The following is a 24293-nucleotide window of genomic DNA, read 5'->3' on the forward strand; positions in this document are numbered from 1 at the left end:
TCCAGAACAATACTTTTTCTGACCCTAAGTTGTACCCAAGATAGGTGGGATGAATTGTCTTTTAAAGGCTTCTGTCCCTGCCTATTGGCTACTGAGAAAGGCTAAATGTAATAGTTCAACAGTCAACTTCAGTAAAATAAACCCAATCAGTTAGAAAGAAAGACCAACTATGCCAATATAATAACCAAATATGCCAAATAAATTCCCTAGCCATTTAAGAGGGAAGAGAAGAAATTCAAGTTGAGATGTCTACATTTCATCTAAATCCAAATTCTCTTTGGACTTGACTCCCCCTTGTTTTCTCTTCCATGTCTCCACTCATATTAGGAGCAGTACTAGGTATGTTTCACCCAAGGCCTGTTTGCAGGCATTAGAAAAGAGATTAAAAAACCCATGGGCTGTTTTAAAAAAGGCTAACCTGTTCCTTTTCAGCTTTGATTGCCACTTGATAAACAGCTGAAAGGTCAGACTCAGTTCTGTTTTCCCAAAGAATACAAGGGACCAAGCTGTGTCTGAGAATCTTTGCTTAATATCTGCTTTTGTTCTCCCTGATGAGATGGATGTACTGCTCCGTTACTGCCACAAACATATGGAAAGCATCATTTTCCAGTCCTTTATGGCAAGGGTAGCTACATGGGTTTACATAACTGGTCTCAGGAAATGAAAATAAAATATCGAGTCCTTTAGCTCATTCTGATTTTTAGCCTTTATTTTACTCTTAGTTTATTCCAAATTATCTATAAAATAAACCATCAGATTAACAAAACGTAGTGCACAATGTTGACGAAACATCTTTTAAAATAAAAAATGTATCACACCAAGCCATATGAAAACCAGACTTTCTAAAGTTCTTCTTACATTATTTCAAATTTTCTTCACTTTTATCATTTACTTCAGCTTGATAAGAATTTAATGCAAATACAATTTATTCTATGCAGAAATACTAACCTTGCCTGTATTAAGATTAGCTGACACTTCTGGCTTTTTTAATGCATTTTCAAAATCCTGATAATTTCATCAAATTGAACTGAAATAATTATAACTTTATTAAGCTTCTCAGGCTTAATATTTTTGAATATTTCATTTGGATTAAGTCAGCTCTTTCCAAGAGTGAAAACTTGGAAAAAAATAGGTGGGTTTGTCCATGTTAAAGCAATTTGGCAATAACTTTTGACTATTGGATGAGTATTCTTAATAATAGAGGTACATATTAATTAAGAAACCGTGATCATAGACTCAAGAGCACTGAAATAAAATTAATTTAAGCCTGATATTTCAACATGCTTACAACTTTGCAACTGAAATAAGGTAATTGAAGTGTATTTTTTCTGTGTTGCTATGTGTACAATAGTAGAAATAACACAGGGATTGCATGCAGTTATAAAAGACTCTAATACATGGTTTGGCTTGTTATTTTTATCAGCAACCCGTTTTTCTTTTTTGAACCTAAACCCCAAGCAAAATTAAAAGCATGTTTTACACTGTGCATTAAGCCTCTGACCTTTGTAATACAGAAAAAATGCATCATTCCTTTCTGCTCCCTGGGTAACAGAGGGAAATATTAAACACATAGAGACTCAAAACCTCCAAAATAAACTTTTGATACCATCTATGTTTTCCACATCCAAGAAGGTTATGAAGAAGTGAGCACTAAATCTCAGTGAAAACTACTTCAATTCCAGCTACTCTGAGATGTTGAGGAACATTTTCCCAAATTTGCCTGCATAAACACTGTAGTGGCTCCATAGAATATATTTTTCTCATTTTCCAGGAATTAATATTAAACCTGGATTTCAATATTAATGTTTAAGAGTCCTCCCAAAGTATTTTTAGAAGTTGGAAAGCACTTCAAATAACCATGAAATGAACTAAAATAATTTGTCTTGCTTTCATCTTTCTATATTTATTTTCTTTGTTCATTGTTAAAAAACCTTTATTATTAGCAACCTGTGTTTTTCTCCCTATATAGGAATAAAGCTGTACAGGGTCTATCTATGGCTCATGGGAATCTCCCTGCTTCTTTTTTCTTTTTTTTTTTTTTGTCTCTCCAGATCATTAAAGACCAGAAGCTACTGGGGATAGTTGGAGGGATGCTACTGATTGATCTTTGCATCCTGATTTGCTGGCAGGTTGTGGATCCTTTGAGGAGGACAGTGGAAAAGTATAACATGGAGGTATGTCCTCAAGCCCAAGTAATACGTATAGTAGCATATCAGTATCTATAGCTTTCCATAAGATCAAGCTAAAGATGCACTAAGTAAAATGAAAGCAAGTCAAGCTGTGCATTTCGGGGGAGGAAGGGTTCAGGTTTTTAAAACCAAATAGAAAAGAAACAACTGCAACAGAAAGAAATTGTGTATGTAGTTGCATGTGCCACATTTCTGTCACTTGTGAGAGATTTTATTTGCAAGGGTTGTAAACACAGCAGCGTCCTCTGCTAAGACTCTCTATTAGAGTCTGTTGCAATAAATAATAGATTATCAGAACCCATTAGTGGATTTCAGTAAGAGCTCATTCAAGATAAGTGCAGGAGAGGTCACTGCTTAGACTGCATTCTTTGTGGAGATGGTCAGGAATTATGTTACCTACCGCTATATTTATTTTCAGTAATTTTATGGGCATGCACCCATACTGATTGTTCCTCTTTTAATAAAGGTCACACAAGCAGTTTTGATGGGCAGGAGGTAATAGCTTAATGCCAGCTGTAGACACTTTCCAGCACTCTGGCTGGTTTCTAGAAGTGGAGCTGAAATAGAGCTTTCTGGATAAACTGACAGCAAGAAACATGGCAGCAAAAATTCAAACCTAGGAAAAAAACATCTCTCTGTATGTAGACTTGCAGTGTTTGAGAGTTTATTGCCTCCAGCATGGAAACTGGTGATATCTGAAAACTACATTGTATGAAGACACTCTAGAAGTGTTAGTTTCCTCTCCAATACTTGGCAATTGGTAAGAAAAAGAACAGTAGTTTTCTCTTCTGATGTTAAAATTTGCAAGAAAATATATACTATTTTACTTCAGTGCTTTTACTTTCTTCTTACTTTGCAGTGTAGCTCTGGATTTTTATTAGGAGAAGATTTTACTTTTTATTTGAGTATAATTTGTAGAAGATACCCTAGAACAATGCCTCTTAAACTGCAAGGGATGCCTTAGAAGAAATAATTTTAGAGTCTGAAAAGATTTCTCTCAGTCATTCCCCAGAGTTTGAAAGACTTCCCAGCTAATACAGTTGTCAATGAAAAATTGAAAATGCAAGTGAAATTTGTCTTCTGGAGACACTTCTGGTCTGTGTGTGTATAGCTTGAAGACATAGCAGCTTGTTGAGAGCCTTGTTTACTTCATTTTACTCCAACTGCATTGTAACTGATCTTTCAGTTGTCACTATTGTTAACAGTTTCTCTGCTCATCTAAACCCAAGTGTATTATGACAAATAGTTACAATATTCAATTAAAATAATCTCAGATAGAAGGAATTTTACTTTTTACTTTAGTTATAACTAAAGATCCTGATGTCCACTAGATTCTCTTGAGTAAAATGTCCCTAGACAGAAGCAGTAACTGTGAAGTTAAACTGATGCCATGATGATTTTTTTGCCTTTTCTTTTATACCTTTTTACAACTTCTGTATTCTTAGTGCTTTTCCCTACATTCTTGGACTTGTTTGTCAAGCTGAGAGACTAAACATTTTAGAAGCTTCATGGTTAGGGATCAGTGTGCCCCAGACCCCAAGGTGCTCTCCAGAACACATTCTGTAAACTAAGACAGAACCATCCAGGGGAAGGTTCCTTGGGGAGGGGGGCTCATTCGAGCCTCTCATTGGGGAAATTTTGATAGATATGCTAATTAGTAAGACCTATAATGTTAGACCAGATCTTTTGGGGATGCGCACTGTGGTGTGCATTTTGGTGCCTTCGACCTGGCCACGGTGCACCTAAGGGTCCTTAAAACAAATACCAAGATAAAATCCCTTTTTCCCTTCCAACTGTGTTTGACTCTTGATTTTAAGACCAGGAAAAGGCATCAAAACCATAAATACCATATATTTGAAAAATAATGTTTATTGTAGTTTTAAATTATTGCAATTTCCATCTAAACTTTTCAGTGTATATTCTTTGATCATCTAATGTATAACACTAAAAACTTAGTGTGTTTTTTCCACATTTGGGGCTTTCCAGACCATGGGGCTGCACACCACTTGCCTGAACTTTGCATAGGAAGTGAAATTCTCCTGGAATTACATAAGCCCATTCAAAGCGTCATTTCCTGAATGCACACATGAGGATGTTTAATATTTTGATCCCTCAGCGTAGAATTGACTTGAACTTACTGTTAGAGCTCTTAGCTATTACTGTAAGTTGCGCAGAGTATTTTTTAAGCTAATGGATTTGGGGTGGGAAGGAAATAGAAGTCTTGTACTAGCAAATATAGTCATTAAACTATTGTATGTGCATAAAATATGTTATTATAAAAGCAGTAAGATGAACTGCAATTTGCTTTCCTGAAGCACAGCTCTTCAGATCTCAAAAACTCCTGTGTAAAAGTAAATGACAATTGTCTTTGCTGCTATTATTATTATTGTTATTACTATTGTTGTTGCTATTATTATGTTATTTTTTAATTTTTAGGTTTTTAAAGTGTAATGGTGAATTCTTTAGTTGAGTTTGATTGACCACATATTATATTTTCTATATTTGAAAAATACTTGCCACATAGTAAACACGACTGGTGGCAAGTTTCTGTTTGATTTCAGGAATATTTTGTAGAGGATATTTCTTGTCCCACTTGATTCTGTGAAATAATTTTAAAGGGATTATTTCTGTCAATTAATGCTAATCCAAGTGATAAAGATTAAACTAAATGTAGGCTCCAAAGTCATGAATGCAATCAGTCATTCTAACTAATGAACCATATGAGTGTTGTTTATGAATACTCATCAGCTTCCTACGTGATAGTTCTGCATTTGGCTTCTATCAGGTGGCCCTCTGTTAGCTGTGTCTTCATAAACATGTCAATCAAAGGAACCAAGACAAGAAGCCTAAAGACTGGTTATGTCCTGTGCTCTTTGCTATTATTCACAAAATAGTTCATTTCAGAGAAAGAACAGCAGTAAATTATCAAAAACTTTTTAAAGAGTTCTTAAACCCAGAACTTAAAAATCCAGGCTCCATTTCTGGAGTTGTTTGCAAAGTCCATGCAATCCATGCATTATAAACCGAGGATAGGCAGTCTAAATCTAAAAATACTGAGGGAAGTGAAGGCATTTGTGGAGACTCTCTGTCCCTTAGGGAAGGCAGAAATTATATGGGATGTTGGGTCTGTCAGTTTTCAGACCTGTTTCTGGCACCCTGACCCCACAAGTCTTTAGGAAAAGCCCAGCTGTGGCTGCCGTAAGACACCATGTTAAAAGTTGTAATGACGGAACCATAAAGCATCCAGATCCTCAGTAGGGGAAGTAGTTTATGATATATAGACAATAAAATTGCTGGATAAAAGCAAACAGGTTAAAGACCAAGGCAGGGATGACTTTAAAAATTCCCTAACTATATGCTGGTCTGCAGAACTGTAAAGGTGTCCCTATGTACATTTCCTAAGTTTGACTTTCACATAATGCAAAAGCATTTGCTGACACAAAGGGCTTCTCAACTTCAAGCAGCAGTGTAAAAAAAAAAAAGGAAATAATCCATAATGTTACCTCTATTCATCTGTTTTCCTAGTTGCACTGGCTGTAACATTTCTCCTTTTGCTAATTTTTCAGACCAGTGGAGAGATCAATCACTTTTTTCCTCACTAAGTCATAACTCGTCATAATTCATCATAATTCACCTTTTTTGTCATAATCAAAAGTTCTGCAGTTATGCTCAGATCTGAGCTAGGTTCCTGCCAGACTAAGTTTCTCCCAGTCACATGAACTGGAGTGCATCCTTCCTGCACTGTCTCACTGGCTGGGCTCTTGGGCTCTACTGCCCATGAGGAATTACAGTGCTTCTGTGGATGCGGCTGGAGAAGAGCTTTGCAAGGCTCTACCATTTTTTTCTTTTTGAACAGCTTTCTTAAGAAGGCAATGTGTATGTGCTAGGGTGCTCTGTGTGGTTTTTTCCTGCTGCCTAACAAACTTTGCCTATTTCAAATAAGACAAATTTGAGCAGATACAGCTCTTAAGGACATAGCACTGTAAGACATTTTCTGGAAACAGCCAGCTGTATGGAGGAGAAGTTCTGGTAGTGTCTCCTCTAAGAGAAGGGTGACAGGGTGAGTTTATCCCTTTGTCTAAAGACAGATATTTTAAATGACCCACTGCAGGGGAGCTTCACTCTTAGCCAAAGAGAATCCAACCACAGGACAAAAACTACTTAAGAAACCAGCTTGCTCTAATTTCAGTTGCTCAGCTGCATTGGAATGGAACCACAGTCTGAAATAGCAGAATCCTTTAGAAAGTGGAGTCTGTGCAATAGCCATGTCATAATTCAATTATGTACTTAGTACAGCTGAAAGGGTCTGTTTGTACACATGCACTCACACTCACCTCTTGCTTGTAATTAGCTCAGTTGGTCAGAGCATGGTACTAAGAATGTCAAGGTCGTGTGTTCAGTTCCTGTATGGGCCATTCACAATGATCCTTGTGGGTCCCTTCCAACTCTGAATATTCTGTGATTCTGTGATTTTATGGTGGAGTAACTCTTTAGAGTTTAGCTTGAAAGGCTCTGACTGGCTTATCTTCTCCCAACACAAATATCTATGAAACAGATTGGATCTCTGTGGCCTTGGAAGGTAGAGAGTGATAATGTTTAATAAATAATAACTTGTCAGGGAAATGGACTACGTTTTATAATTCCCCAGGTAAAAAGATCTTGCATTAGTGTTAGATACAATAAAAGTAGTAACTTGCATACTGGATGCCACTATTTCTTGTAAAATTTTAAAACATGTTTATCCAGGGAAGCAGCCTTCGCATTCCTTGATGTCTTAGTACTCATCAAGTAGTTATTTCTGTGATGTTTCCTCTTATGCATTCTTATGATAGCATTATTAAAATTTAAAAATAAACTTCATTCTGGTATATGGAATACCAGTATTTAAGGTTTCACCCTAATTTGTCCTGGGATGGTAATAAATGTGAAATAGAGGAAAAAATCTGAACAAGGTGCCATTTTAGAACACACTGAAGAGAAAAAGAGATCAATGTGATATGTCCTATTTGGGCTTCTAGCATTGATATGGATGTAAAATGCAGAAAACAATATGAGGAAATCTTATATGAGGATGTTGAAATAACAAAAATACCAATATGCAGGAAAGATTAGTAGGCCATGCCAGTGTTAAAGCAGTGCACTATGTTAAAGAAAAGTCAGTTCATATTACCAAATTAGTTATTTCAGTGAGTGAGACAGAATTCCTACATATTACAAGTGTATAACTATGCTGCCAGACACATATTACTACACAACAAGCCAGAAGGTCAGCTTTGACTGATCTGTTGAGGGAGTCATAAACATTGCAAAACCAAAAAAATGGCTATGTAAACTGGACAAATGTGCTGCTCAGACTAACTCATTTCTAATTCAACAGATTAGAGAACCCACAGACAGAGAACTAACCCTTGATTTCGTTCTGAGTAGTACACAGTGTCTGTTGTCTTGTAATATTGCTTTGTCTCTACATTTTTTAAATGAAAGTTATGTGAAAATTTGGATTCAACTGCACAGATGTAGATTTTTTTCTTTAATATCCACTTTCATCAATAACACTGCTGTTGTAGGGACTGGTAAATACTTTGGACCAAAATTATACACAGAGGAGTGTGGGGTGGGCTGGGGTAGGGACGGGTATTTGTATTCACATGGTAATATGTGAGTAACGTAGATATGGAATTGGTGAAGATGTCTGGTTCAAATTCATGCGCTCAAGTAGATTTATGTAAATTCTTTGACATTTTGAAAAAGTCAGATCATGTTCTTTTCTCTTTCTGCATATGTATAAATGCATAAACAGATGTGTTTATGGGGTTTTATTTACATTGTGCTGTTCAGTCAGCTAACAGCTGGATTAGAGAGAACTTTGTCAAATGTGCAATATGAAATGAAGAATTTAATTGGCTGAAGTAGTTTCTGGGGGTGTTCAGCCTAATGCAGGTCAGAGCTTGTTAGTCAATTTGTTCTCTAAATATCATTACGCCCATCTGTTTCCCCTACTATTTTTTAAATAAATTTAATTTCTTTCCTTCCAATTTGAAATATTACAGACTGTGGGAGCCAAATGTCTCCTGAAATCTGTAGCCTGCTTTCAAACCCTGCCATTGTAGCTCTCAGCAGGCGGCCCGCCAGGAGTAGCTGAAACAGAACTCTTACTTGCATCTGCTGGGACACTCCAGTGGCTGGCAGATGCTGCAGAGAGAAGGAAAATGAATGGCTATTAAAGTCATCTGTAAACCTTCCACTGGCCCAGAGGATCTAGCACAGGTCCAAAGAAAGAGCAAATACTAAAGTGTAAAAGCTGGTTTACTTCTCTCTTTCATTTGACATCAGTTTCCAAGGAAACAGAACAAAACGTGAGAAGTGGGAGCCAGCAGCTGAGATTGACTCAGCTGGTGGCTAGTCCTGCTTCTGTTCCCATGGAAACACGTATCAAATTGGCAAAAATAAGGAAATAGGGCAGGGTCAATTCCAAAATGGCAGGATGAATGGCTGCTGCTTAACAACAACTACTTAACAAGATCAGGTTTGCTGGTACTTATTCCTCTTCAAGAAACTATCCCAGTTTTCGTTCTGCCTCCCAAAAAACCAGTATTTCCCCACCTCAGGAGTGTAGGAACCACTGTCATTGACGAGACTTGTAACTCCTCTTGTCCGGCACCTTGTTTAAAACAATGACTGGCCCAAATACTTTCAGAGGTGGATGCCAAAAATGTGTAGTGCACATCTGAAAGTTCATCTGTCATGCTTGAAAACTTCAGTCGTGATTCATAATGAGTAGTAACTTGAAACAAGCAGTTGTGTATAGCTCATAGCTCTTATACTCTCACTAATTGAAAACTTTTGTTATTCCCATAAATGTCAGGGGGTTTTGACTCTTGCATACTTTGCACAGTTCAGTGTAATTGCTAACTAGATACTGCATGAAGAACTTCCTTCTTCAGTTTTGGAAATGTTGCTTTTCAGTCTCATTGAACATATACTATGTTTCTTTTAGGGAAGAAAAAGAGAATTGAATCTTCCACATCTCCTTTGGCAGCACCAACCATTACTATGCATCTGTGTTTACAACCTTATTTTCCTCTTTTCTCTTTGGTAGACAGTCCCAATCTTATTAAGCTCTTTTTCATATGACATAGAAAGTCTAAAGCATCCTTTTTTAGTTAGGATGACTAATATTGCATATTTTAGAAGATCTGTGTAATGTGTTTTATCTATTATTCATCCTCTTCCATATATTTAGTGTATTATTTTTCACTGTTGCACACTATTGAACAAAATTTTGGACTTCACTGTCAAAGCGATTCCCAGATCATTTCCATGAACTAATTACGACTCTGAGAAAATGTATAAGCAGTTCCACTGTTTTTACAGTGGAATTACAGTTACTGAAATCAAATTCCACTCGTCATCATATGGCCCACTCAGTTACTCTCCTCACACAGTTTTAGACTCAATTAACCTCAATATTTTTGTCTGGATATTTTCATGCTCGTGTTGTTGGGCAACACTGATTTTAGTATGGAATTATGGTTCTTAGAGTGAAAGTATTATTCTGGAATATGGAAGCATGATAGTGGAGGGGGTTTATGATATAATTATTGTTACTTATGCTACTGTTATGTAGTCACACTTCTGGCATGTCACTGCTGCTTTGCTCTAGCTCCTCCAGTTCTGAGGGCTCTGACGCCAGATGTACCCAAACAGGACTCATCCTTTCAACTGCATTTGGAAATCCAAACTATTATTCCCCCTTTGAGATTTTAAGGCATAATCCCTAGTCCTCAGTGAACTAGTCTACTGGAGGAAAGCAAATCAGATGTCAGATATCTAACCCCAACAAGTCAGTTCGTACACATGCACCGAAGCAGACATTTACTACTTAGGATAGCAACACTGCTGAGATTGCTGCGTGACACAACCAGTGAATGATTAACCACCATTAAAAGCAGCAGACATATCATCTATCAGGGACACCTGGCTGCTTCCCACAGAAGACACTGTGACAATTTTGTTCATTCACTGAGGAGGCTCATTACATGATAGACCCAGTGGCACTTCCTCACTTTAAACTTTGAACACGTAGGATACAATCATTCAGATTTATTTCTCTGAAACCTAAAGCTAGAGCCTAACTTAACACTGATTTTATGCTCCTTTATAAGAGTACAGTGTTGGCATAGGATACTTTTTGGCAGTTAGGAACTGCCTACCAAATAGAAACATACCTGGCTTTAGGTTATTTCAGCATTTGTTAAGCAGTACCGCGTTAGCAAGGTCATAGAAGATCTTTTCCTCACATGCTTACCTTCTTTCAGAAATAGGTCTCCGTGAGATCTCATTTTTACTTGAACTGCATATTGAGTGTCAAGATTTACAGGCTTTATAATCCAGACAGGAATATTTTTTGCTCTTTTTTCCAGTGATTTGAGTTGTTCTTTATATCAGAATCAAAAAAAAAAGACAAGAAAACTCTTCTCTCCACCAAACACCAAAACCTGATGAGGATAAACTTCCAGAAAACAGAGTCTAGGAACTGATTAATCTTTCTTGCTGCATTTTATCCTGGATAATCAATGTTCAACCATTTCTAGTATTGTAGCATCTCTCTTGTTTTCTAGAACAAACCATCATTGTATAAAGAAAGATAGACTTTAATGCTTATGTCCAAAAACAGATTCTGGTATGGATAAAAAGAACCATAATGAATTACTCCAAGAATATGCTAAGGCTGCACTAGAGACCAATAAAATCCTTCCACCAGACATCTCTAAAAATAGATCATTCTGCATTAAAATAGCTATTTAGAATAGCAGATTTTCTAATGTAATTAATACTTCTTTGGGGAAGAATATTCCCTTGTTCCTTCAAATGTTTAAGTAGGCTGATACTGAAAAGATACAATATGGATATCCTGGTGCTTCTTTAAAAACATTCTTTCAATCATAAGTAACCTTATGGAGAAGGCAAGCCTTAGCTTATATTATAGGTAGTTAAAGATAGTATTGTTTGCCTAGAATGTCCTAAGTTCTGGCCAAGAAACTGTACTGGAACGGATTAATGGCAGTGATTAGTCCTGTTGTCAATTTGGAAAAGCAAGCCATTGAGTCACTTGCCACAAGATCTTTATGCAGAGCTTGACCATGAAGTTATGCTGTCTCACTCAAGAGGTGCACCTTGGCTTTGCACTAAAACCACTTCAGTGCTGCTCAAACTTAATAGGAACTGATGTACTTCTCCTTCGAGGTGAAGTGCCAGGTGGAGCACTGCTATTTGTAAGCACACCCAGGGAGATAGGGAGAGCTGGCTGGACTGCAAGGGCATACACACAGGCAATAAGCAGATGGCAGTGATGCAAACTTAACCCAGACTTCATGCTGATGGGCAGAGGGCCTGAAGAAGAGCTTACTTGAACAAAGCCATCCTCTTCATGGCTATGCAGTATGGGTCATTTCACTTCTATATTTAGTTCTCCTGGATTCCTCATCATTACTGCACTCTCTTACAAAGCAGCATCTGTAAGCAATGGACTGTATTTGTGCTCAAACCTTGAAGACTCTGTCCTTCCCTAGCAAAGCAATGCAGTCATATTTTGAGAACTATTTTGAAAAAAGTGCTAGTAAAAACAGAGGACATTTTCTGCAAGTGCCTTGGGCCATTCTCTGCTGGAGTTTCCCATACGGTAGTAAATCAAAGCCTTTATATGACTATATTTTAGGTACGTAAAATTGTTTTGCTTTAGTGGGTAAAATTGTTTCTTCTCTGATAAGCATACTCTAAAATTTAAATGTATATTTCATATGAAAGTGAGAAAAAAATTTTTCTGGCTCTGCCAAGCACCAGAATGAACTTTTCTACAAAAATTGCTGTTTTCATGCATCTCAGCCATGCAAAAGCAAAGACTGTTTCTCAATTAGCTTTCTCCTGCATTAATATCCAGCAGAATGTGTTTATGCCTATGCATTTTTATTTTAAAATACCCTCCTGCATAGAGTTCTCTCCCTGGATAAAAGAGAAGAAACACATAATAGCTGTTAACCCCACTATTAATGGGGCCAATATTCATTAGCAATACTTCAGTTGCATAGGTATTTTTTAAAGCTATAAAACAGAGGGCATCTTGCTTTTTGAAGAGCTGAATCACAGTGAAGTCTACTTTCCAAACTGTTTTTGTTCTTAGACCTTCAGCAGCTCTATTTGGGAAGTGCATTCCTTCCTTCAATGATTCTGAACCCTCCTATAATGCTTTCTCCTGCCTGTGTCCATGAACTCTCACACTTAACAAATCTTACCTCACGCTCTCTTTCACTACCATAATGTGCAGGTCATTCATAAAACTGGCTGTGTGAAAGGACAACAAACTTATGGCTTCGGCCAGCTCAACTTTAGATCACTACCCACACTTGAGCAACTGTTAAAGACTGGTGATGACCTGACTGTGGGTAACCGCCGGTCAGGAAGAAGAAAACGTGAAGAATGGATGCAGACTGGACAATTTCCCAAAAGAAATTGTTTTTGTTAAGGATGCTGAGACTGCTCAAATCCAATCATTCATTTTTTTCTTTAAAGAAAGAGTTATGAATCAACCATGAGCTACACAGATGGATATGGACATACTTCTGGACAGTCAGTGTAAGGCTTCCCACTAAGACCTGATTTAATGGTTTGTAGTTAAGACTCAAAAATAAATGCTTACTAATTAGTTATGTGTAAGTGGAACAAGTTCCTAGGGCACAAGGGTGCCTCATAGAGACCCAGTCCCCACAGCTGTAGCTGCCTGGCAGCCCTCTGTTTGGTTTTTTTTGTTGTTTTTTTTTGTTTGTTTTTTTTTTTTTTGTGGTGGTAGTCAACCATCTTTTCAACAGAAAATTCTGGGTTTTCGTTCTATTGTCATCATTACTTCTCACCTTAACAGCAATGTCATGGATCCATTTTTTTATTTTCAGTTACATTTGAAAAAACTTAGTATTGCCTTTTAGCTACTTGTTCTTGAAAACTTGTATTAGCCATCCTAATATTTCTCATGTAATTTCTGCTCTAATATATAACTTCCTTATTATGGCTATGTTATAAAGGACTCCTGATTATCTCAAATAACATTCTGGATTTAAGTGATTGGTGTACTTATTTCTTGAGAATTCCCATTTTATTCAACACTTTGCATCGATTCTGTGGTATTTGTATCGCTTTCTCACGAAGCATCTGTGACCCAAGTAAGAATTTTAGAGATCCAAGAATCTTTCTAAGCAGTTGATAATTCCTTTACCACTTTATATCAGGTTAGAGTTTACAAATCTAGAATCCTCATTTTATGGAAAATATCTTGCTTATATTTTAAAATTATTATGTCTGCTTTTTTCATTAACAAATGAAATATTGTGTAATTCTTACCAGTGTGGAAGAGTCTCTTCTAATCTATTCAGAATTAGATACTCCAAAAGGCACATATTTGTGAAAAAAATGCTTCTCTAAATATCTAATTTCAGTATGTTGCATACAGATGTTCATATATATGTATGAATGTTGTTAATATGTACATATATATAATATCTTGACTGTTGATATTTCAGTTCTGGTATTTGGTCAGGGATAATTCAGGTGACCAAATATCTGGTTAAAGAATTTTTTTTTTTAAATAACTTTTTCTGAACCTTGGTGCACATGTGCTTTTCCAAGGGAGTCTCTCTCGTTTTATGACAGTCTTGAATATGTGAGCTCTTAGCTTATGTGAATTTTCAAGAATCTCCTATGGAATGGTAGAGGACCTAAACATAATTGAAACAACCCATGGCTTGGATTCTGGTAGGCAAAACCTGGGTATTCTCTCTGTTATTTACTTCTGTGTGCTGGTTACTTCTCTGCAGAAAAGGAATTTTTCATCTAAATGCTCTCACATTTTGTGGGGCTGTTGTAAATAAAAGTGGAACAGTACATGTACATCCTAAATTTGTAGAGATAATGATAGAAAGTTCCATTCACAATGGAATTTTCTGTTTGCAATAATACCATTGAGCCAGCACGTAACTTGTGCAGCAGATGAAAGCAAAATGAGTATTTCTTGCTTCCAAAATGGAGGTGTTCTTCATCTTTACTGTATAGGTTGAAGGCACACATCTTTAATGCTTTCATTGGGATCTAATCTTGCAATAATGCTGTGACCAGTTTAAACCAAAGGTTTTTTTAGTTTTTTTCATATCCTTCATTTGCATACATTAAATAGAAGAAAGAACAGCCAGTTAAAGCACTCTGGAGACACATTCAGGATGGAAATGTATGTGTGATGGCAAACCATCAAACAAAATTATAAGAAATGGTGTTACAAAGGAATTGGGCTGGAATAAGATGGAAGAGATCACTGTGGAGGCAAGAGTGTGATAATTTGGATCTTTTTTCCCCTCTTTGCCAGTGTTTGGAGTTTTTTTAATGAATTAATAAAATTTTAATTAATATGAAATGAGATCCATATCAGAAATGATCAAAGTAATTTTTTAAGCAGGTAAAATGATGAACTTTGACAAGCTGTTTCCACAAGTCACTATGACACTGATCTCATAAATTGAAATGCCAAGCAAGATTTCTGGTTTAAGGGAAAATGACACAATAGGTGAAACTGCATGTAAATAAATGCCAGGTAATGATTAGATCATGATACAGTAGCACTTAAGTATAATAAAATATCATCTTAATGCACAATAGGAGTCAAAAGGCAAACCAAGTGTAAGGAATTACAAGAAAATAAGTAGGGCACAAAATATAAAGCAATATTATGCCAGTGTTTGAATCCAGAGTGGAATTACACCTATACCTATACTGTGTACAGCCCCAGCACAGTTCCTTACCTCCAGGAGATGGAAAACATGCAGAGCTATGTAGAGCCTTGAGAAGTATGGAATAGCCCCCATCCAAGAATTAGGCTGGGATCACTTCTGCCTAGAAAAGAGATGGATGAGGACGGGGAAGAATAAAATCTTCAGTGGCTTAGAAAATGTGATCAGAAGTGACCACACATAGTCTATTCCTATACAAGAGCTAAGGAACATGAAGCGGAACTGGCAGGTTGAAGGAACAGACAACACATACTACAGATAGAGAACTTTTCTGCAAAATGTTATCCATCCTAAAATCTTACATGGGATTAATACAGGAACTGGGCACACTGATGAAAGAAAAAGCTATCAGGTGTTAAATAAGCAGACATGGCATCACTCTAAAGAAATCATTGTGTGACAGACAACAGAGTATTCTAGAGAGCTATTTCTATAATCTTGGCCTTTTTCAGATTCTTCCCCAGGGGAGGCATGGTTTGGTAGGACTTGAGACATGTGTTGGGATAGATAGATTTTTGTGAGTACATCTGTTATATGCATCAACTATGGAGAGAGGGGCTACCCCTGTATTTTTAAATTCTCTTTGCATTTAATTTTATTTCTATTCTTTATAATGTTTTCATAGAATAAAGAGAGCTATTCTGAGAAATTGCAGATAATATTTCTGAACAATGATGGAAGAATGTTTAGAACATAATTCTTGACACCAGGCGTCCTGCATTCTTTTCCAAGTATGTCACAATATCATATTTTAGAGCACTTGATAATTGTGCTATGATGGGAAAACATATTCTTCTAATATGTCTTAAAGAGGAAGAGGTCTCTAGAGTTTACCTAACTTGTATTTAATTCATACAAACTGACTCCTGAAAAAGCAACTGAAGTTAAGAAATGAAATACAGAATTATAGAATCTTTGAGACTGGAGGGGATCTCTGCATATTCTCTAGTCCAATGCCCCTGCTCAAAACAGAGTCACTTATGGTACATTTTTCAAGACCATGTCCAATCATATTTTGAATATATTCAAGTGTGGACTCTGTACAACCTCTCTGGGCAAAATGCTACAGTATTCAACCACCCTCATCATCAAAAATCTTTTTTTTTCTCAGGTTTAAATGGTACTTCCTGCATTTCAATTTGTGCCTTTTGTTTTTTCCCTGAATACCACTGACAAAAGTCTCGTTTCACCTTCTTTACTCCCTTCCATTCTACTTTTATGCACATGGGTAAAATGCTCGGTTTCTCCTGAGCCTTCTTGTCTAAGGCAAAACCCCAGCTCTCAGCCTCTTCTCACGTCAGATGCTCCAATATCTTGAGCATTTTAACACTCTGTTCCTGAACTCAATCCAGTATGTCCATCTTGCTCTCACACTAGAGATCCCAGGCTTGGACACAGTACTCCAAATATGAACTCACCAGGGCTAAGCAGAAAAGAATTATGTCCTTCGACCTGCTGGTGATACTCTTCCTAATGCAGGGGCACACTGCTAGCTCACACACCACCTGACCTCTGCCAGGATCCCCAGGACATTCTCTGCAAAGCTGCTTTCCAGTCAAACACCACCCAGCCTATATGTGGTTCTTCATTGCCAGGTACAGAACTTGATATTTCCATTTCCTCTGCTCAGGAGATTCCTGCCAGCCCAGATCACCAACCTGTTATCATCCCACTTAATAGCAGCACAACCTTCTGGTTTATAAGTACCTCCTACTTCTGTATCATCTACAAACTTACTAAGGAAGCACTCCGTCCTACTGTTAACATCACTAACATATGCAACAGCATTGGCCAGTGTTGATCACTAAGAAAAATCATTTGTGACTGTACTCCTGTTGAACATTATTCTGCTAGATAATACAATCCCTTGAGTTTAGTCAGTTTAGTCAGATTTCAGTCCCGCTCCACTTGTCCCTACTATTTCTTGAGGAAGTTATGGCATAGTGTTGAAAGCCTTGCTCAAGTGAAGATAGTAGCAGCTGCTCTCCCCTCATCCACCCAGTTAGACATTTTATCACAGAAGGCAGGATTTCCCCATCATAAATCCTTGCTGACTACTTCCAATTGCATTCTTGTCCTTAATGTGTGTGAAAATGGTACCCAGTGGAATTTGCTCCATCACTATCACAGGTGTTAAGGTGTGGATGACCAGCCTGTGGTCCCCTAGATCCCTCTACTTGCCTATATCAATGCTCTTTGGATTTTCCAGTCCTCAGTCACCAAAGTCTTCCAAAGAGTGACCTCACAGGGACATCAACCAGTTCCCTTAGTCCTCATGGATGGATTCAGTTGGATTCCATGGATTTGTGTATGTCGACTTGGTTTAATATTCCCTAACTTGGTCCTCCTAACTGAGCAAACTAAAACTTCATTTCTCCAGACTTTCCCACTGCTTTCAGGGGCTCCAGTTCCTCAGGATAAATGTTATGGGTAAAGTCTGAGGTGGACAAGGCCCTGAGTGCCTCTTCCATGTCTTTTGTCATCAGGTCTCCAGCCCCATTCATATTTATCTAATGAGGGAAGGTGTTCATTTTCCATTATGTCCCTTTTGCTGAGGAAAAATTTGTAGAAGTCCTTCATGCTGCCCTTCCTGTCTCTTACAAGATTCTACTGCAGATGGGCTTTCCTGCACATTCACTTATCATCGAATCATAGAATTATAGGATATGCTGAGTTGAAAGGAACCCATCAGGAACATTGACTCCAAATCCTGGCCCTGCACAGGACACCCCAAGAATCACACCATGTGCCTGAGAGTGTTGTCCAAACACTTCTTGAACTCAGAAAGGTCTGGTGCTGTGGCCAAAATCTCTGCCCTCTAATCAAGTGTTGTTATCACACTATTTCCCTTATCTCCTCCTTTCAGAATCCCAAACCTTACCATTTTGTGCTCACAGCAGCCAAGGCTGCCACCAATGTTCTCCTTCACCACATCTGCCTTTTTTCTGAGTCCAGAAGAGTGCTTTCTGTCACCACATCATATATGAGTTGTGTCAGGAAGTTCTCATCCATACAATCCACAGATTCCCAGGATTTGCCACTTCTTGTGTTATATCAGGGGGTTAAGTTCCCTATGAGAAGCAGGATCTGCAAACATGAAGCTTTTTCCCATTGTCTGAATAGGAACTCGGCAACTTCTTCCTGAACAGGTGGTCAGTAGTAAACACTGACCACCATATGCACCACTTTGTTCTGTCCTCTAATTTTAACCCCAAGGCAGAACCTAATGTATTCCTGCAGCTATTTCATGTAACAGGCAACTTCTATTTTTCATTCCCCAACCTGTTTCTTCCTATTTATCTGTTGCAGCACTTGAGTCATGGGAGCCTTCCCATCACTGCTCTGTGACTCCAATGAGGATGCAGTCCTGCAACTGCACACATACCTCTGGTTCCACCAGGGTTTCCTCCGTGCTGCATGTATACATTTAAGTACAGGCACTTGAAAGGGATGCTCCATCATGCTGACTTCTCAGAAAAAGTGTGAACACTTCCTCCAGTTTCACCCCTGTCCACCTGGCATATCCATACAATTCATTTGGGCTTCCTTCCATCCTGCTTTGTTGTTTTAAGGCCTTTTCTTGTCTACCTCATTCTACTTAGTTTTCCACTGTTCAATAAAAAATCAGTGACCTATTGTGTGTATCAGGTGAAATTATCAAATACCTCTATTTCTGATAACTTCAGTGCTTCACAGAACTTCACTGTATTTCATTGACTTACAGAAACAGAAGTGCTGTGAAAGCAAAAGGCTTCCAAGGTTAAGTAAAAATATGAAATATGCTCTCTACAACTACCTGTAGCAAGGCAGGGGTCAGTCTCCTCTCGCAAGCAACAATCAATAGGACAAGATAAATGAGCTCAAGTTGAGCCAGGGGAAGTTTAAATTGGATATTAGGAAAGGTTTCTTTACTGAAAGGGTTGTCACGTACTGGAACAGGCTGCCCAGGGAAGTTGTTGAGTCATTATCCCTGGAAGTGCTCAAAAAGTGTGTAGATGTGGCACTGGGGGACATGGTTTGGTGGTGGACTTGGCAGTACTGGGTTAATGGTTGGACTCGTTGACCTTAGAGGTCTTTTCCAACCTAAATGATTCTATGATTCTAATAATCAGACAGAAAATCTAATTTCCACAAATTTTGTTGATAAATTCTGAATAATGGTATTTCCTTCAAATCTGTTCACCTCTGATTTAAAAAAAAAAAAAAAAAAAACACAAAGGAATAGGTATCTGCAAGAATAGTTGGGTTAATAAAAACAACCTGAAAACCACTGTTATTAGAGAAGTCTAAAAATTTTGGCTTGCTTAATTTTGTAGGATTTATGCCAGGAGAATATACGATTATTATATCTCAATTTCGTGGATATTAAAGACCAGGAGGGGAGATGAACTATCCAAACTGTATCAGTGCTGACACATGAGAAAAAAATAGTTTAAAATTGATCATGAGTAAAGAGACACTGGAATAAGACTATGTTTCTAAGGCACTAGATTAGTTGAAGATCTAGAATTGTCTTCTTTTTGGGGGGGTAATGATTCAACTTGAATTTCAGAGTTTAATAATGATATGAAAGAAATTATGTGATGTGTAGACTGGCCCCATGTTTCTGTGTTTAGGAATCAGTCCCCAGATTTTTACAAACACCTTGTGAGAACTGCTTTCATTCGTGCTATTTTCCGGTTAGGGGTTGGCTAGCTTCATCTGGATTTTGAGATATTTTTTCTGCTGCAAATGGCTAACACAAGAGACAGAATACCACAGCTATCACTGCATCTCCTTTAAAATGGTTCATTTGCCTCAGGCTTCAGGATTTAGCTGTAATGAAGATGAAAGATTGATGGCTGACTGCTGACCTACTTTGAGGAAATGAAAGAGCAGGTGGCATGCTGCTGACTAGGAAAGTAAAAGACTGTACTAAATGCAGAGAAATAAAGCATGGCTGAATAAAGTCTCTTTTAGATCACAGCTTCTTTTCAGTAGCCCAATATGGAATAATACACATCTGGAAACCTCAAAACCTCTTTTATATCTCTGCATGTGTAAATATATTTAACCTATTTGAAATAGTTATTTTCATTTTACGTAAGAAGGCTCTATCAGTTACTGATAGGACTTTGATTCTATCCAACTGTCACAGTGTATTGCAGAAACTAATAGAAAAAGCTAGATGAGGCAAATTACAAAAAAATCAAGGCCTAAAGTGTGACAGATGTGTCAGTGGTTGCAACAAACTGTTCTCAAAAATTTTTTTAACCTTTGGCAAAAGAGAGGCACATCCATCTAACCTCAGAATTAAGGTGCTCCCAACTGTGTGACAAAAGTGTTTAATAGTTAGTGTGAACCAGCCCTTCAGCAAAGAGCTGCTGCCTTTCAGCTGGGAGCAGTGTACTCTACTTTGTGTCAGGAACTTCACACATGAAGCATGAGAAGGGACTAAAAGAAAACATTTTCAGTTTCTTGATAGCAGTCTTGTGTTTGAAGCAAACCAGTAATACATTGGCAAATGCAGCTAATGCTGACCACCAAATATGTCTGCAGCTTCTCATAACTGTTTGTAGAGAATGACAGGTTTATAGAGAATGGCATGATTTTTAAGCTAATTATTTTCATTAAAAAGCAGTTATCATCCATGTTTTGGAGCAGGTACAGAAGAGCTATGTTGCCTACCTAATGGGAAATGGACTGAGCTGCAAGTCCAGAGACTGAGTTGTAAGCAATCATCCTCCCCTTACATCGTGCATTTCTGCACTTCCAACAGCCCTCATTGATAACTGCAGTGTCATGCTGATTTCCTGAAGTGAAAGGAAATTTTACAAACTAAGTAGATCACTCTGTACTCGGCTTCAGATGGCAACAGGACCCTAAGATGTCATTTAAGACATCCAATTCTCATTCCTTTGGAGAGGAGTCAAAGGAGTGTGCCGTTTAGAGAATAGTCAAAGGTGTGTTGCTCTGAGTTTTCCTTCAGTAAATTATTACAAAGGTCCAAGTATGTGACAAAAGGCATCTTTGTGTATCTTTACACTCTTTTCCCTTAACATGGAGAGTTTTTAGTTTATTCTTTGGGTACAAGACATGGGAGATACCAAGCTATTAGGCTGTCAATTCTGTAACAAATCCCAAGAACTTTCCTTTCTTAAAGTCTGGGAATAAAAATCTGATTTTATTATCTGACAATCAGCCCATATTTTAAAACAACTTGGTAACTCATAGTTATTTTTGTACTGTCTTCCTTTGTTCTCCATCTTCAAAAGAGGAGGCAGCTAGAGGAAGTGGGCATTTACTATTTTGGTGTTATTCAAAGCCTGAGAGTGATTTAGAGGGATAAAGGTGGAAAAACATGTGTGTGTATCAGGGAATGTGTCAAGTTTAGGTGCAAATCTTTTTTTTCCTTCCCATCCTGTAAAACATTCCAATTAGGAGAAAACTTACCTCGGTTTTTTTTTTTTTTATAGTTTTGGTGGGTACAGGACAGCTGCAGGAACTTCTTCATTTGAGTACAAATAGTAACAAGCATTATGTATGTGTATCCTGTAAAGGACAAAATTTAATTTCATAAATCTTTTTCCTCAAAAGAAGTCAGATTTCCAAGTTGTTATATTAATACTTATGGGCGTGGCTGTCATAGGTGTAGGAATTGTGCCATCAAGACTTCCATTACTCTGGTTCTGATCTATCTCACCAGGTGTCTGGTAGCTACTCATACAAAGCAAAATTGTTTGCTTGCACTCCTAGAACCCACGTGATAGACTCTCAATCATTTGTTTGTACCATATACAGCTCACTGAGAACAGACCCTTATTGAAGCTTTTCATAAAAGATCTAGAAAGGACAAAAAAATTACCTATTTTTATAATGTTAGATTTAACCATAAAACAATTTCAAACCTACATATTAAGCTTTTAAAAATAATTTGATGTTAGGATGATTAAGAATCTTTTAATCTTTCCTGAATAACAAGGCTACCTATAAACAATAGTAATATGGAAAAAGGAGAAGCCCTTTTTCTATTGCTCTTGCTTGACAAAAACCATGAGAAACAGGAGTGAAGGTGAGGGTGACCTAAAGAAGAAAGGTAAGAGGAGCAGAACATTATTCTTTGGAATCAGAGTCCCACAAGCCAGTAAAGAAAAAAACCAAGGCAAAAAATGCATGTCTACCAGTGAAAACACGTGCATGGGCATTTTTAGGAAACATCTATAAAGAAAATACCAAGATAATTCTTTTATTGTCTTAAACACAGACTGCAAAGTGGTAACCGAATAGATTATTTTTTAAAGGTTAATGAATTATAGCCATTAAAACTGTGGGGCTTGGAGTGTTTTAGAAGTTAGGACTATGTTAGTGCAGTTTGTAAGCACAAATTGAAAAGAAGACTGTAGCCTTAAAAGACCTATTAAGAACATCACATGGTGAAGTGATGTCAATATTCTTCTGTGTTAGAAATCATAGAATCATGGAATCATGGAATGGTTTGGGTTGGAGGGGACTTTAAAGATCATCTAGTTCCAAAATCCTGCCATGGGGAGGGACATCTTTCATGAGACTAGGTTTCTCAGAGCCTGTATTTCCCCTAGGTGAAACAGGCACAATTTTCTTTTTGTATGACATTAGAATCCAAGGAAATTTACTGCCATTGCTACTGAAAGATTTAAAATATATCTATCTCTAGTTTTGATTTAAAATATGTCTATCCCTAGTTGTGATTCACATACGAAGCTGAGAGGGTTAAAGGTGAATCCTAAGATGGACATATTTTATGATATTTCTAAATTGATTTTGACTTAACTTACAGCCATTTAATTCACATCAGAACTCTTGATGGTGTACAGTTATTAATGTAAAACCTTTTTCTAATTCTGCAATTTTTTCACCAGTTTAACTGACATATTTTTAACTTCTACAAATTAAGCCAGTGATGTTTATTATGCAGGCAAGCTACCACTTTCCAAGCTATCAGGCTACCTGTCACAAAAACATATTCACTCTAGGTGGTACAAATTGAAGGACTGGAATCTTGTCTATTAGGCACTTGAATACTTAGGGTCTATTAGCAGCTTTTGTACAGAGATAAAAAGTATGAGTTGTGAAAATTTAGTTTGCAATGGGTTTCAGAATTTACTTGATGTTGTCAATGGAATTATTCAACATAAACAGTTTGTGGGATTTATGATAGGAGTGGTCTGTAAAAAAACATTCAGTAGTAATTTGATTCCTGTTTGCCCATATTTTCAGTCATGACACTCCTTTTTCTTTTCCTCCATGTTTTCGTAACTCTTTCAATGAACAGAACTGTAACTCTTTCTCTTTGATGTATGTCCCTTTTGATTAGGAGATCATCAATTATTTAGATTGTTCTAAACCTTGCAGCCTAATACTTTGAACATAAGACTGTAAGTAGAGCATTTTGAAGATCAGTGTTTAAAAATAGGTCATGTTTTTCAAGAGACCAGCCAATTCAGTGCTTGAAAATTTGGAAAATATCCTGATTAACATTCAGTATTTGTTAACCTAGTATGGAAATGTTTTTAAAACATTAGCTGTATTATTTTCTCTATTTAGAAAAGTCACCTAGCTTATGCACAACATTCAGTGCCTGTTGTATTATTAACAGTATGTGTTAAAAAACAAGAACAATGATATTCAAGGGGTTTTGCTGAAGGAAAAGGAGGTATTTCCTTAACTTGCCTTTAACATCCATTTCATACTGTTTGGGAACCTTATAAAGTTATCAGTGTTGTTTTGCTATGATAATTATTTGGTGCATGTGCTTTATTATTATTATTAATAGTAATAATAATATTTTGCATTTCTGAAGCACTTTTCATCTGCCGACCTCACTTCTTTTTGCAAACAGCTAATTAGACTTCAAAACACAGTAAGTGGTGCTATACCCACTTTTCTGCAGGGCAGTACTAGAGGGCAAACCATGCTGCCTCTCAGTAGGCAGTCCAGGATGCTTGAGAGAATGAGTAGGAACCCCCATGAATATGAATTGTGAATTAATATGCCATGAGGCAAGTTTTCCTGCTTATTCCAACTAATTAGCTCATGGCCTGATAATGAAAAGGACAGAAATTTCAGACTGTTCCCTGCAACTGCATGCTTAAAAGTTTTCCCCTTATCTCATTATATGGCAGTGAAAACATGACAACCACAGAGCTTTTCACAGTAGCTTCATACACCAGAGAGAAGTTCGAACAAAACTAACTACTTACATATATTTGTTGATTAAATGGCATTTTCCATCCTAACCTGTTTAAATGGCGACAGTTCT

At 37.3% G+C, this 24293-nt stretch overlaps 1 protein-coding gene across 1 annotated transcript in view; it reads left to right on the forward strand.

Moving 5' to 3' along the window:
• Positions 1 to 24293, forward strand: part of GABBR2 (gamma-aminobutyric acid type B receptor subunit 2) — a gene marked incomplete at both ends in the record, with an annotated part of 465867 nt that overhangs the window by 332902 nt on the left and 108672 nt on the right. The window contains one exon of the mRNA XM_082281997.1: positions 2052 to 2174. Coding sequence (XP_082138123.1) covers positions 2052 to 2174 — 123 coding nt within the window. The remainder of the gene's footprint in view (positions 1 to 2051; positions 2175 to 24293) is intronic.

Source organism: Coloeus monedula (assembly GCF_965178545.1).
Source record: "Coloeus monedula genome assembly, chromosome: 1".
In the NCBI taxonomy this organism is placed as follows: Eukaryota; Metazoa; Chordata; class Aves; order Passeriformes; family Corvidae; genus Coloeus; species Coloeus monedula.